The sequence below is a fragment of the Globicephala melas genome, chromosome 16 (genome assembly GCF_963455315.2).
Source record: "Globicephala melas chromosome 16, mGloMel1.2, whole genome shotgun sequence".
NCBI lineage: Eukaryota > Metazoa > Chordata > Mammalia > Artiodactyla > Delphinidae > Globicephala > Globicephala melas.
The window spans coordinates 14,842,466-14,859,790 of NC_083329.1; the positions used below are offsets into that span (position 1 = coordinate 14,842,466).

Consider the following 17,325-nt stretch of genomic DNA (forward strand, 5'->3'; position numbering starts at 1 on the left):
GAAAGAATAAAGGATCAACTAAAAGAAAGTGAGGCTGATCTATTTAGAAACTGCTACAGTGGGCTAAGCTAAGGTAAAGGTAGACACAACTAGACAATGGTAGTTCAATATTACGGCTTCGAAATGGATTTGAGCTGACCACTGATTATATGTGAGATTCAAAGATGTAAGCACATACTTGCTTTGGAGTACAAGAGTCTGGTAGTTCATATTTCAATCCTGGTTCCATCACTTGCTGGCTTAACCTTTAACATGACTCTTTAGGCCTATGTCTTTGGTTTACTCCTCTATAAAACTGACATAATAGTATATACTTGACAAAATGCTTTGGAGAATATGAAAAACTTTAGGCAAAGCTCTTAGCAATGTTCCTGGTATTTTATTTAGATAAAATATCTAAATAAAATATGTTTTATTTTATTGTTCCTGGTTTTTTATTTAGATAAAATAAAATACCATTAAATGTTAGTTATATATGTTTTTAATATAATGCTTGGAGATTGGCTGACAAGGAAAATGTTAATAACTTAACCTAAATGTGGACACAGAGAAAAAGAGAAGTAAAGATGTGGTAGAATATGAGAAACATGGTAGGATATGAAACCAGAAAAATCACTCTGGGTCAGAGCATAAAAGGCCTTGAACGTCTTGTCAAGGAGGTTTTAATTTATTTCACAGACACTTTGGAGGCAATGAAAGATTTTGGAAATAGTCATAAAAATCACTGAATGTTTTGGGGAAGAAAACTATGTCTTTATCTTCTGATAAAGGAGATATAAGGGTGGATTACAAATGGAGAGATTGCATATATAGAGGGTAATCATTCATTAATTCAACAAATACTTAATAAGAACCTATTCCATTTTAGGTAATCTGTAACATCCAACAGTAGTGGAAGAGAAGAGGAATCATGGGGGCCTAAACTAATAAAGGTAGTGGAATATAAAGGCGGAGATAGATGTCAGAGACAGTGCAGAGTCAGAATCAGCTTGGGACAGAATACAAGGGTTGAAGAAAAGAAAGGAATCAAAGGTACCATTAAAATTGAGCCCCAAAAGAATTGTATTACCATTAACAAAATGCGGGTGAAGTGAGAACATTTTTTAAATAATAAAGTTACTGAATTCGGTTTATAAACATTGATTTGAATAATAGTGGCCTGTATAGAAATGCTTAATAAGAAGTCAAAAAATAAGTTAAAATTGCTTAATAAAGTAGGCTGCACTATTCACTAAACATACAATTAAATGTTTATATACTTGCGTTAAAGCCTACAAGTATAGACTGTGATTATTATAAAATCAGTAAATAGGCTTTTAAAGAAAAAGCAAGATAAAAGGTATAAAAAATTATATATGATTAAGAGAAATGCAAATACTTGCATTCATGTCTTAATATATAAAAATGAACATTTGAAGAAAAGGCATTTCTTCTTAAATAATATGTTAAGGAGCATTTTGATATGTTTATGAAATATTTAAGAGAATATTTATGCTGGTGCTTTTTTACACCTGCTCTAGGCATTTCTAATATATAATTAACTTCCCCACCATCACTAAGTAGTTTTTGAGATATGAAAAAGTGTGTATGCAAATTGGTATTTAGCTTGATTTTGGTTTTGTAAAAACCTTTACATATCAGGACAAGGTAAGTACATGCTTAGAGTTTCTTAGTTAACCTCTAATTTTCCGTAACATACTAAATAAATGTTTTATATGTTTTAGAATACAAGAAGTACGCCCCACTTTAAATTCACCCCTTACTTTTTTTCATCCTAGGCCTGTCATTTGAAGCTAATAGTAATTCCTCAACCTTTGTAGATTAGGGTAAGAGCCATTTTTATTTTTAAATTAAATTTTCTTACCTTACTTATTAAAAAAAACAATAGTGCCAGATCCTTGTAACATAAAACCTAAAGCCATACATGATGATAAGCATCACATCAAGTGAAATTAAAGAGAAATATTGAACACTTAGATAAAATAATGGTTTCTATCTTGCCCCAAATAGGTAAGTACTGTACTTGTAGACCTAAAACCATTGAATACTTTTTTGTTTAATTCCGTAAGAGATATACTAGTGAACTTACTAATGAAAAGAAAACATTCAAGTGACACACTTCATGGTCAAAACTGATAAATCAGAGATGGAGATAGTCTATAACATCGAGTCTAGGAGCCTAAAAACCACTAACCCAATGCCAAAAGTCGAAGTAAAAATTTATTTTAAGTTAGGATAGGTGGAAAGTAGAACTTTGTGCAAATAAAAAGTAGGAAAGGAGATCTTGAGAAAGGTGTCAAAGTAAGCCATGCATGGCAAAGTTCCCCAGCACTTAAAAGTTCAGTGACTAATATCTCTAGCAGTTTCATGAGACTCAACCCACAGACGGCTCTCGCAAAAGGAATCTAAGAGAAAAGAGTAGTAAACTGCATCTTCTAATAACCCACAATCAAAGGTCATTCTAAAATAGCAGACAATGTCAGGGCCAAACAGTTTTCATAAACGCAGTTCTTCTTATCCTTAACATTTCCTTTTTGAGAACAAAAAGGATGAAAAGAGTTTGAAAAGATGGAGTAGATAAAGAAAACAGGGTTACTGAGCAATTTGACATAGAGGAACACTTCTATAAGGAAAACAAAGTTTCAAAAACTTAGTATACAGAGAAGAGAAACTAGCTACAAATATTACAGAAGCTATGCAATAAAGACTTTGTTTAATCATGCAGTTGAAACAGGCAGTTCTATATGATTTTAAAAGGCTCTCCTGTTTTCTTAAATTTACATAAAAATGTCATTCTGAAGAGAATTTTAGATCAAAGTATAACTTCATGACTATATCATATACTAAATAGCTACATGTAATTATATAATTATTCATTTAACGGCCATTCTTTGAAATATTTAAAATCTCAGATTGGCTTTTCTCTGCCACACAGGATGATAACGTGTACTCAGAAAATACAAACTTTCAACTTTGTTGTGTCAAAGTAATTAATAAAAACAAGATTTCCATATCAAGTGATTTTCATTTATCTGCCTTTTTAGATTATTCAGGTCAATGCTTCCATTTTGAGAGAATTAAACTTCTTACATTTATTTTCAGACATGCTCGAGTTCATTTGGTTATAAACTTTCAGCTTCTCTGAACAATCTGCAATATGTAAGAAGGGTTTAAAATGAAAAAAATCTCCCATCCTGGTAGAAAGAAAGAAGAGTTCACTTATCTTCTTTACCACCCTCAAGTCTCAGAGCATATCTGTGTCATAGCCCAGTGTGTTTATTAAAGTTTTAAATATTTCTGTAAAAGTCTGCTATGGACAGATATTAATAATATGCCAAAAAGAAAAACATAAGTTTTGCTAATAAGAAACAAAGGTAAAAACAAAACTGTTACTATGTTGAAAGAACTTTTTTTCCTCAACCTGAAAACTAAGAGTTTCTTTATCACTATTAAAAGTAAAAAATATAGAAAGAAAATTATATACTATTTAAGAACCTAGAAAAAGAATAATAAAATGAACTAAAAGTCATAAATAAATACAAAATTACATTTTACTGAAACCAGTTATGAATGCAGTGTTAAAGGAAAAGAATTTATTCATAACACCAACCAAACCCATTAGACATCTTAAAATAAAGTACCTAAAAACGGTAAGACCCAGATGAAGAAAACTATTAGTCATCCAAGACTGCAATTTTTTAAATGTCTGTATACTTCATATGGGGAGCTTTTTTCTTATAGTCCATTTTTTATGAGTAATTAAACAAAACAAATACATGTAAAGATATTAAAATATTTTTAAGATTAATAACATTATAGCTTAGTTTCTTACATTTAGAACAAGTTATAATGAAAAACATGCAGCTAATAATAATTACAGAAAATTGAAGCATGCAAATTGCCTCAACTCTCAAGGGCCTACCCAGGTCCTCCCATTAAAATTAATCTCTTTGTCCCTGATTCTATTGTTCAACTTCTACATAACACTATTACAGCACCTACACAGTGTTCAGTTGACCCCTGAATAGGGAGGGGGTTAGGGACACCAACCCTCTGTGCAACAGAAAATCCTGTATAACTTATAGTTGGCCCTCCATATATGCAGTTCCTCCATATACCAGGTTTCTTCTATACACATTTCTGCATCTTCTATACACAAGATCCAACAAACCATGGATAGTGTGGTACTATAGTATTTACTATTTTAAAAGTCCGTGTATAAGTAGACCTGCACAGTTCAAATCTGTGCTGTTCAAGTCAACCATATATAAATTTTAGTAAGTCCTAACACACTACTTTGCATATAGTAAGTAATCAGTAATTATGGAATTCAAGGGTAATCCTTCATCGCAAAGTAGTACAGTATATTGAGTGTTGAGCTGCTGTAGCACATTGAGCTATTACTCTATTCCATGAAACTTTCATTTATTTTCTTTTACTAAAATTTATGTTAAATTGGAGATAACATGGCAAAAATAATACTGTCCCAAAAGTCTGATTCATACATTTATATTAACATACTTAAGCCTAATGATGTTATAAATAGTAATAGTAATAATTTGCATTATGGAGTTAACATTTGCTGGAGATACAAATTATTTCATATGTTTATTTAAGCCTCACAGTAAATTAAATTAGCTGCATTTTGCAGGTGAGGAAAGTGAGACACTAAGAGGTTAAATAATTATCCAAGGTGACAGTGCCATTGCCAGAATATGGACCCAATCAGTATAATTCCAAAGCCCAAACTCTTAACAATGTTATATTCTTTTATGGCTACAAAGACAGATAGATAGATAGATAGATAGATAACCAATGCCAGAGCAAGTTTGTAACAGAGAATCTTCCTGAACATTAATAAGAAATAAAATAATTTTAATAATAAAGCACTTTCAATAATTGTACTAAAAGAATAGCTATAAATATAACATAGTTTAAAAACAATCTGAAGGAAGTCTACAAGTACATTTATATATTGACAACATAGTTAAATGGCTTTAGTAGGCCGACTTTTTAAAAGAATATCTAAATCTGCAGTACATTTAAAGCCTTACCATTCAAATATAAATCTATTTCCTTATTTCCCTTAACATCACCATGGACTTTGAATTTTAATACGTGCAACTAATAATGAAAAAATGAACTTTTCTCAATAAGGTGAACTAAAAATGAAAAAATAGTAGAAAACTTTTACTTCTCATATTTTATAAATTGATTTTAGCCATTGCCACATTAAATATAATTCACAAGATGTGACATATTGTTTATTTAGTTAGATTGCTAATGTGGCCCTAAGAAATAAAAATGAATTTCATATATCACATCACTGTAGAAAAGTCATAGACAGAAAAATACAATTTTGCCAAATTTAGGAAATAAGGAAACTATAAGGAATTGTTTAAAGCTTCATAAACTACCAGGGAATGTGCAACAGTGAATAAGAAAGGTATTTATCTTTCATTCTCTTTAGTTTTCTATTGCATTGTACCTCAGCTTTCCACATGTATAATGTCAGCAACAAAAATAATATGAAATAACTGAATTAGTCTTAAACCTAGCAGAGAAGTATCATCCCCAAAGGGAAACATATTTCTAAAAGCACTATGCCTGGTGGAATGATAAAACTTACTATTTTAATTTAAAACAGTTTTTAGCTAATATACTTATTCAAACGTTCCTTTTGCCTATGCTGGCAAAAAATTAAAATAATACTTTGGTAATCTTCATGACATTATATTTGGCAATGGATTCTTAGATATGCACCAAAAGCACAAGCAACAAAAGAAAGAAGAGATAGACTGGACTTCATCTAAATTTAAAACTTCGGTGCTTTGAACTACACTGTCTAGACAGTGAAAAGACAACCTACAGAACAGGAGAATATTTGCAAATCATTTATCTGATAAGGACCTCATAACTAGAATATATGAAGAACTCTTAGAATTCAACAACAACAAAACCAAATAACCCAATTAAAAAAATGAACAAAGGACTCGAAAAGACATTACTCCAAAGATATACAAGTGGCCAATATGCACATGAAAAGACAGAAAGACTCCAACAAATATTTGTACAGCCATATTCATAGCAGTATTATTTACAATAGTCAAAAGGTGGAAGCAACTCAAGCATCCATCAATGGATTTTAAAAATGCGGTATATACATACAACAGAGCATTATTCAGCAATAAAAAGGAAGGACACATGCTACTATATGAAAGAACCTTGAGGACATTATGCTAACTGAAAAAAACCAATCATTAAGGACAAATACTGGATAATTCCACTTATTTGAGGTGTCTAGAGTAATCATATTCATAGTGACAAAGAGTAAAATAGTGGCTGCCAGGGGCCAGTGTTGGGGAATGAAGAGCTATTATTTAATGGTTATACAGTTTTAGCTTTGCAAGATGAAAAAAGTTTTGGAGATGGATAGTAATGATGGTTGCACAACGATGTGAATGTACTTAATGAAACTGAACTACACACTTAAAAATGGTTAAAATGGCTAATTTTATATTACGTACATTTTACCACAATTTTTAAAATTGTTTTAAAATGGGCAAGAACTGGAAGACATTTCTCCAAAAAAAATATACGATGGCCAACAACTTCATCACTAGTCATTAAGCAAATGCAAATCAAAACTACAATGAGAAATAGTTTTACACCTACTAGGATGGCTAAAAGTTTCTGAAAATGTAAAATAACAACTGTTGGCAAGGATGTAGAGAAACTGGAATCCTCCACGTTGCTGGTGGGAATGTAAAATCGTGCAACCACCATGGAAAATAATTTGGCAGTTCCTCGAAAAGTTAAACATAAAATTGCTATATGACCCAGCAATTCCTCTCCTAGTTTACATACAAAAGAACTAAAAACTTGTATTCAAAAACAACTTGTGCAGTAATGTTCATAGCGGCACTATTCACAATAGCCAAAAGGTGGAAAAAACCCCAATGTCCGTCAATGAATAAATGGGTAAAAATATTGTGATATATCCATACAATGGAATAATATTCATCCACAAAAAGGAGTGAAGTACTGATAGATGCTACAACAAGAATGAACATTAAAAACATTATGCAAAGTAAAAGAAGCCAGTCACAAAGTCACATATTTTATGATCCAATTTACATGAAATATCCAGAATAAGTAAATTTATAAAGAAAGAGCAGATTAGTGACTGCCAGGGACTGGGATGACTGCTTAATAAGTATGGCATTTTCTTTTGGAGGAAGGAAATTTTCTGGAACTTGACAGAGGTGATGGTTGCACAATATTATGAATGTAGTAAATGCCACTGAATTGTATACCTAAAACGGTTACTGTTATGCTATGTGAATTTGACCTCAAATTTTAAAAATGCTAAAAATGGGGTTATGGTTGGAAGCAATATATAAATAACAGAAGTATATGAAGTAAATTACTTCACAAAATCCCCATGGACTATTATATAGGCATTAAAATAATTTGGAGACTGTAAATGAAATCATTTTCATAAAAGTAAATTAAAACAACAATTGTATATTAAATATATGAAAGGTTGCAAACACATATAAATTGCAATGTGGAATAAAAACAACCCAGGTGTGTTTTTGTCTTAAAGTTATGGAAACAAAACATTTATATATATATATATATAACATAAATAATCTATCTGAAATATACTTTTTGCCCAATGAAATTCTTGGCTATAGAAAATTCAGTAGTAAAAAGCTTTTTGGAAAACAGGATGGCTCCAAAATCCTTACCTTTTTACTTAATAAACATAAAATAACAAAATACTATGACTCCACTAGGTAAGGTCTACACTTTGTGGATTCCGTTGTATACATTTCTACTGCTGCTACACAGCACTAAGCTGTGGCTTTTGGCTAATAAGGACTACTGGATCCTCCCTGTCCGTATTAAAACACCACTTCTGCATTAACAGTTAAGAGTTAGGCCTAAGAATCAGACACTTTCTTCCTCTTATTAGCAGTATGATTTGGGTATTTTATTTAACTTCTTTATGTATTTGGTTGTATGTAAAATGGAGATAATTGTGACTTCTCCCATACAGTTGTTGTACAGCTGAAATGAGATAATGAATATAAGCTATGAGTACAGTGCCTAGAACACAGAAAATGCAAGCGTCAAACAATTTCTGTATTACAGCCTCAATCACGGCAGAGCTTTCCATATCACACAATTTCAATCAGCACCAAACCTGCTATTACCAGAGCAGTTTTGTTGACTCTAAGGCACAGCTCATCATTCTGTGTTTCTCAACCCTGAGTGTATATTAGAATCATTTGGGAAGACTTTGAGAAGAACCAAGAATCACCTTACGATAAACAAAGAGACTGATTTAATTATTTATGGATTGACCCAGACATCCGTATTTTTTAAAAGCTCTCCAGTGGCTTTAATATGCAGGTAGTGTTAAAAAGTTTTATCTAAAGGCCCAGGCCCAACTCTCTCTCTGAAGATTTCTCATCTTATCACAGCCAACAACTGAGGCTTTTCTGTGAGTGCTCTACAGGCTATTCCATTTAGAAAAAGTAGATTAAAGATTTAAGGAACAAGGACTAACCTAGAAATGAAGAAGGATTACTGAAAAAAACAAATTTTAAGGAAATTTTTTAAAGAAAAACTAAATTTTCTTTTTTAAAAAGTAGGAGAAAGAAGCAGCAGGACAGAGGAGGAAATAGAGAAAAGAAGGGTTTCACGATCGAAAAATGATATGATAATAGTTAGGCTCTTATAATGCTCTTTTAACGTGCTTCAATTCCTATTATATGTGACTCTATTACATAGGATCACATTTGATCTTTACAATAATCCAATGAAGTATTATCATCTTCCTTCTACATATGAGAAAGATGAAGCACTGAGATGCTAAGTGAATTAACTAAAGCCATACATTTAAACAGTGGCAGAGTTGGAATTTCAGCGAAGGACTGATTCTAAACTCATTCTCTTAAACCTTACGTTATATTATCACCCTGTCAAAAACAAAAAAACAAAAAAACTTACGTGATGTAAGGCATACACAAAACCTTTATTTCTTATTCCTAAAGTAAAATGTAAAATGATAACTTACTATTATTAAAAAACAAATTATCAGCAGTGATTATTTTAGAATAGTAAGATTACAGGTAATTTTTAATTTATCTGCATTTGCTAAATTTCCTATAGTAATCATGTATTCATTTTGAAATAAGAAAAGTAAGATTTTCTTAAAGCAAGTATATCACAGAATTTTTATAGTTCATAGTCCCTAATAAATATATATTACCTTCCAAAAATATTGAGACTTAATGGAAAACAACTTCTTTAATAAAATATATTTTCCACAAGAGGCATATCTTTCTTAATTTTCTTTTCCTTAGTAAAAATACACTGAAGTGAAAGAAAAAATAATTACCTGTACACTGTCCTCCATTGGTTGGATCTCCATAATAACCAGGCATGCAGTCTTGACACTGCTTTCCTGTGGTAAGATTTTTACACTGTTCGCACACGTTATTATTGATGCAAGTGCTATGTCCATTACACTGGCAAGCTAAGGAAAATAGTAAAAAAAAAAAATTTTAATATCTACATAACAGTATCAAGTATAACTGCCATCAGGACAAAGAATTTATTTTACAAATCTGAATGGCAGCAGAGTCCAACGGGCATTTCCCAAGTTTTTTATTAATGTGTGTCTCAAAATACTAATATAGGACATTATATACAATAAATTCTGTATTGAAATTTTGCATATGACCTGTAAAATGTAGGGGTTAGAAATTTAAATGAAACATAAAAGTTATAGCTAAGGGGGAAATATCTTTTAACATATTCCTTAAAGATTCATGTGACAATTATGTCTATTAACAGGAATAAATAAAAGACCTTTGACAAAGAATGCTAAAATGCATCTTAATTATATTTACATGTAATAAAAAAGGATCAATATAGAAAATTGTGTGGTAATAAGTCCTTACTTCAAGAAAATACATTAGTTTAAAATTAGCAAACACAGCACTTTTAAATTACTTTGTATGAATGTTTATCTTCTTTGGGCAAGAAAACCTTCAAGGCCTAATTAAAATTCTATTCGAATGTGAACTAAACAAACAGATTTAAAGCATAAGATTTTTTTATGTCTTCTTAATATGAGGTCTAATATGTTTTCATATTAATATTACAATAGAATTTAAAATTTTCAGATGAGAGATAAAGTTCCTATATAAAAGCTCATGTTTAGTGTCTATTGGGGGCATTAATACTGACTTAGTTTGGTAACGTCTTGTGGAAACATCATAATCATTGTCACTTTCATAATCATTTTCATCATTATTACAACTCAGATAGCATTTAATTGAGCTCTCTCTCGCTCAAGTCAAGAAAGCTAATGTTTAGTCGATTGCAGTTGTTTGTGGCTGGCATCTATATTCTGCTTGGTCAGTTTACATTTTGTATCAGTTTTTAAACTATTGTAAATACTACCCCATGGCTAGACAGTGAACCAAGTGGCATACATGAATTATATAATTTAAGCCTCACAAGAATTTTGTGTGGAAGGTACTATTTTTAGGGTTCTTTCTAACATCAGGAGACCTGGATTAAGCAACTACCCAAAGTCACACATTTAAAGAACGGCAGAAACAAATGCACAATCAGGATGTATGAATCAAAGACCAGACATTAAATCTCATACCTATTATACATAGAAAATTTGAAAGTAAGAGGGAAATCCCAAGAGACTAGCACAAGGTCATATGAGTTAACATCAAAGAGTAAAGAAAAAAAAAAAGTAAAAAACAAATACCTATATCTTACAGAAATTTTCAGAGGCATAACTATTGCAACATAGTATAGAAATGACATGCAGTCATCATGGAAAAATGTTGAGTAATCTTCCTCTTTATGAAACTGAGAAAATTACAATATAGTTTTCAAATTTTATATTACATTATGAAACAGCTAAGAGAAAATTTAATAACAAGAAAAATATTCATAATAAATTGAGTGAAATAAGGATTCAAACAAGATATTTAGAATGAACACAATTTTGTTTTTAAATGTATTAATATGCCCATGGAAAAGTTAATGATGGTTATCTTAGTTTAGTAAGATTTTTATGCATCATCAGTTTTCTACAATAAATTCATATTACTTTTATAATAAGGAAAAATAATGACAAGAACTTTAATTTTTTAACATTGTGCTTAAAATTTTAAGTTATTTTTTCATCAAAAATTTTATGTAAAACCACTAATTAATTCACTCAAGTAAAAACTAAATTTATTGAGTGCTCACTACATGTAAAGCATTATCTGAAAAAGTCAAAATAAGAGATGGGTTACTATAAGCATTTTTATGAAACCCTGGCTATACTTTTTCATCAGAAAAACAAATATCTTAACTTCTGAATAAAATGACTAAATTTACCAATCTCATCTAATATCCTCCTCATAGATTACCAGCATAATAATAAAAAAACTTGCCAGCAACAACAAGAATTGGGGTATGATGACAACTAGTAAGTAAAACTAGAAAATAGTAACCTACTATACCTCTGGGAATTAAAAGAGGACTCCTGGCATAATGCCACTCAACTGTAACTTTCCTGAAAGCGACAAGTTCTAGGCAGTTCTGGGCTATGGTGCAACCAAGAAGCATATCAGCTGCTACAATGAGATACAGGAAAGTCTAATGTTCCAAGTAATGAATATACCATACAGAAAGCTGGTATAATGTAGACCTAACTGCTGGCAAAATTTCCAGCAAGAAAAGGACAGTCATCGTTGCCGCTTATAACTAGTATGGCAGCAATGGCAAAGGATAAGGTATGTTATAGAAAGCACGACCCAGATGTAATAATGGCTGTATCAAACACAGGAAAAGGATATACTATAAAGCCTATGATGATGTTTTATTCTCCACTGCCATCAGGGGGTTGGATCAACAGGTAATGTAAGCTTGTATCTAATAGTTCTTCCAGGATACACTGTAACTTGAAAGGTTCTAGTAACAACCTGGTTCTGGAACATGAATGAAACTAAACAGAAGTCATCCACACTGTTTTGTTTAAATTTAAAAACCAGCCCAGATGGCTTCTCATCTATGTACACACAAACAGAAAAAGATGAAAATAAAACATAATGAAAAACACAGCACTTCATATGCAAATAAAGTACATCATTTTGAAAAATATGTGCTCTCTAAAACAGATGTAAAACATTGAAAAGTATCTGTTTGGCATTCTCAACAAAATTCAAAAAAATATATACACAGAAAATCAAGGCTAAAATTTACCCAAAACTTTTTTTCAAAACAGAGCCCTTTAGAAGAAAAGGGAATTATCATTGCTAAAAATAAAACAGGGATTCAAAACAAGAATGTGAAAGAGAAGTGTGAGCTAGTGACAGAACTTTACTATACATGGGGATAGACTAACAACAGCTAATAGGTATGGGTCAAAACCCAGCAGGGCCAGGAGATATAATCTCTGGCATACTCAAAATAGAGAGCTAAACTGAACCATATTTAAAATGCTTAAAGCCTTCAATTGTAGCCCCTATCTGTGAAAAAGGTACTAAAATACATCACAAGCCCAAAGAAGCAGAAAGGAACCTTAACGTGGGTAAGAATGTATGAAAGACAAAAGTCACTTGTGAGAACTTAAAGCCTATACTGATCATATGGGTTGGGTTGAAATTCACACTTCCCATATAGTAGAGAAACCCCAACATCAAACAATAGTGTTAAAACCTATTCTGTAAAAAAGAAAAGCCTCATGCAAAAGCAGACATAAATGGACCCTTGAAATACTTCTTCAACTCAGGTCACACAGAACAGAAACTGGAAAAACTTGATTCTGTAAACTGCAAGACAGTAAGTATTTTAGGCTTTGCAGACCATAAAATCTCTTCACAACTACCACTGCTGCCACTGCAGTACAAAAGTAACCATACACAATACACAAACCATTGATAACAGCTATAATCCAATAAAACTTTATTTACAAAAATAGGTAGTCAACCAGGTTTGGCCATCACACCTTCGTTTGCAAGCCTTTGATACCGAAATAAAAGACAATGAAAACAACAACAACAACACTTACTGAATTAAACCTCAAAATGAAAAATCACAAAGCATCATGAAGAAGAGTCAGGCAAAAGAGAGATAATAAAAATGAGAATTGACAACCCAAGAATTGGAGTAAAAGGACAATTAGAAAACAATAAAAATATTTAAAATAATTAAAGGCAGAAAAAATGAGAAAATTATGCTTAAAGAACTAAAGTTACATATGATGACAATGTCTCAACAAAAAGAGAGTATCAATAAAAACACAGAAATTATAAAAAAGAACGAATGGAAATTATAAAGTAGAACAGTAAAATAACTGAAATGAGGGACCTCCCTGGCGGTTCAGTGGTTAAGACTCCACACTTCCACTGCAGGGTGCATGGATTTGATCCCTGCTCGGGAAACCAAGATCCCTCACGCTGCACAGTGCAGCCAAAAAATAGCCGGGGGGTGGGGGTGGATAAAATTCTACACATACTAACAGAAAAAAAATAAAAGCATTTAAAAAAACTGAAATGAAAAATACACTAGAGATTCAACAGTAAATTTGAACTGGCAGAAGAATTAGCAAATTTGAAGAAAGATCAGTAGAGACCATGGAAGCTGAAGTACAGAGAGACAACAGAATGAAGAAAAATAAACAGAGCCTCAGCTAAATGCAGGACACCATTAAGTACACCAACCTATGTGTAATGGGAGTGTTGGAAAGATAGGAGAGAAGAAAGAAGGCTAAAATTTATTTGAAGAAATAACTCCTGAAAAATCCCCAAATTTGATAAAAATGTTAATCTACACATCCAAGAAGCTTAACAAAATTTAAGTACAATAAACATGAAGAGATCAATAAATACATTATAATAAAAGTGATAAAAGCCAAAAACAAGTAGGAAATCTTGAAAGCAGCAAGAGAAAATATGACTCCTCACCTAAAAAAATCCCAATAAGACTAATAATCGGCTTTTAATCAGGAAAAATAGGGGTCAGTAGCCAGTGGGATAATATATTCAAACTCCTGAAAATAAAACTGTCAACGAAAAATTTTCTATCCATCGAGACTGCTCTTCAAAAATTAAAGTGAAACATTCACAGATAAACAAAAATTGAGAGAATTCACTGTTAGCAGATGTGCCTTACAAGAAATACTAAAGGAAGCTCTTCAAGAAGAAAGCATGTGACACCAGATAGTAATTTAACTCCACAAAATATAACAAAGAGCACCAATAACAGAACTGTCATTATAAAAGACAGTAAATATACACCTTTTGTCTCCTTTCTTCTTTTACAAGATTTTTAAAGATCGTATTTTAAATGTTATAAATAATGGTATTGTTGGGCCTATAAAACATAAAACATAATGTATTCCCCAATAACACCACAGAGGAAGTGTATCGGAGAAAATCTATATCGGGCCAAGTATACGACATGGTATTACTAGATGGTAAACAAAGATCCACAGAAACAAAGAAAACCAAACATGGTTAATACAAAGATTAATATAACAAAAGCTATAAGTACATACTATCCTCCTTTCTTTCCTCAGATTCTTTAAAAGACATAAAACTATATAAATAATAACTATAAAAATGGACTGCTGGGTTTGCAACACATACAGATGTAATACATATAACAATACCACAAAAAGGGAAGAAAGAGACTAGACCTATATGAGTAACATTATTTCATCTCACTGGAATTAAGTTAGTATAAATCTGAAGCATATTTTAATAAGATAAGCTATATATGGTAAACCCTGGAGTAACCACTAAGAAAATAACTCATGGACTTCCCTGGTGGCACAGTGGTTAAGAATCCGCCTGCCAATGCAGGGGACACGGGTTTGAGCCCTGGCCGGGAAGATCCCACATGCCACGGAGCAACTAAGCCCATGCACCACAACTACTGAGTCTGCGCTCTACAACCTGTGAGCCACCACTACTGAGCCCGAGTGCCACAACTACTGAAGCCCACGCACCTAGAGCCCATGCTCTGCAACAAGAGAAGCCACCATAATGAGAAGCCCGCACACCACAACAAAGAGTAGCCCCCGCTTGCCGCAACTAGAGAAAGCCCACACACAGCAATGAAGACCCAATGCAGCCAAAATATAAATAAATTTATTTTAAAAAAGAAAGAAAATAACTCATAAAATATAATGAAAAATCATTAAAAATTAAAATGTTATAATAGAAAATATTCACTTAGTGCAAAAAAATAAACAAATGAAGAGTGGAAGAACAGAAAATTCATGATATACAGGGGAAAAAATAAAATAACTCACATAAATCCAACTGCATCAAAAATAACATTAAATATGAATAGATCAAATGATTTAATCAAAAGGCAGAAAAGACAGACCAGATAAAAGACAAAGATCTAACTATGTACCCTTCATAGGAGACACACCTATATACACAAAGAGATTGAAAGTGAATGGATGAAAAAAGATATAGCATACAAACAGCAACCACAAGAAAGATGGAATGGCTATAGAAATATCAGACTTTTAAAATGTTACTGAAGATGAAGAGGGATATTTTATAATGATAAAAAGGACAATCCATCGATAAGATATAAAAATTGTAAACATACATGCATCTAACAGAGCCTCAAACTACATGAAGCAAACACCGACAGAAATTAAAACAGAAATAAAGAACTCAACAGAAATAGTTGGAGACGTCAGTACCTCACTTTCAATAATGAATCAAACAACTAGGCAGATGATTTGCAAGGGATTAGAAGACTTGGACAACACTATAAACCAACTGGACCAAACAGACATAAACAGAAAAATCCACATAACAGCAGCAGAATATACATTCTTCTTAAGTGCACATAAAAAACTCTTCAGGATAGACCATATACTAGGTCATAAAACAAACCTCAATAAATGTAAAAGGACTGAAGTCATATAAAGTATGTTCTCTAACCACAATTGAATAAAATTAGAAATCAGTAACAGAAAATTTGGGAAAATCACAAATTGTGGAAATTAAGCAACACATTCCTAAATAACCAATGGATCAAAAAACAAATCATAGGAAAATTAAAAATTACTTTCAGGTATATTAAAATAAAGCATAATATACCAAAACTTACAGGATGCAGCAAAACACTGCTCAGAAAAAAAAATTATGGCTGTAAAAGCCTACATTAAAAAAGAGAAAAGGTCTCATATCAACCAACTTTGTACCTTAATAAAGTAAAAAATTAATAGAAAACTAAACTCAAAGCAAGCAGAAGAAAGGAAATAATGAAGATTAGAGTGAAAATAAATAAAATGCAGAGTAGGAAAACAATAAAGAAAATCAATAAAGCCAAATACAAACTGTTCTTTGTAATGCGCAACAAAATCAACAAAGCTTTAGCTAGGCTAACAAAGAAATATACGAAGATACAAATTATTAAAATCAGGAATGGAAGATGAGACATACGACTGACAAAGACTGGGGAAAAGGACTATAGGGAAATACTATGAACAACTGGATGCCAATAAATTAGATAACCTAGATGATAGGGGAGATTCTTAGAAAGATATTAACTACCAAGACTTACTAGAGGAGAAACAGAAAATAGGCACAGGCTTTAACAATAAAAAGATTGAGTTAGTAATCAACAAAGTGCCAGAAAAGTATAGCCCAAGATCAACTGGCTTAATTCATGAATTCTACCAAACAGTTAAGGAGAATTAACAATTATTCACAAATATTTCCAAAACACAGAAGCAAAGGTAAGACTTCCTAACTCATTCTATGAGGCCAGTATTAACCTAATACAAAGACAAGACAAACTTATCACAAGAAAAGATGATGCCAGACCAATACCTCTTATGATTGTAACTGCAAAACTTCTCAACAAAATACTAGCAAACTGAATCCACTAGAATATAAAAGGATTATACATCATGACTAAGTTGCATTTACCCCAGGAATGCAAGATTATTTAAATATATGAAAATCAATCAATACAACATACTATTAGAGAAATAAAGTGGGGTGGGGGTGGATCACAACATCATCTCAATAGATGGAAAATACTCAACGAACTAGAATAGCAGGGAATTATCTTAACCTGATAAAGGGCATATATAAAAACTTCATAGATAACATCATATTTAATGGTAAAAGACTGTAAGTTTTCTTTTTAAGGTCAGGAACAAGACAAAACTGTCCTTACTTGTCACTTCTATTCAGTACTGTACTGGAGGTTCTGGACAGGGCAATTAAGCAAGAAAAAAAAATGAAAGGCAACCAG

The 17,325-nt window shown here is 31.8% G+C and overlaps 1 protein-coding gene across 2 annotated transcripts in view; it reads right to left on the minus strand.

The window, feature by feature from the left end:
- The window catches only part of ATRNL1 (attractin like 1), a 683,154-nt gene that overhangs the window by 491,564 nt on the left and 174,265 nt on the right, over positions 1 to 17,325 (minus strand). For both annotated transcript variants that reach the window (XM_060286203.1, XM_060286202.1), the window contains exon 19: positions 9,413 to 9,550. In XM_060286203.1, coding sequence (XP_060142186.1) covers positions 9,413 to 9,550 — 138 coding nt within the window. The remainder of the gene's footprint in view (positions 1 to 9,412; positions 9,551 to 17,325) is intronic.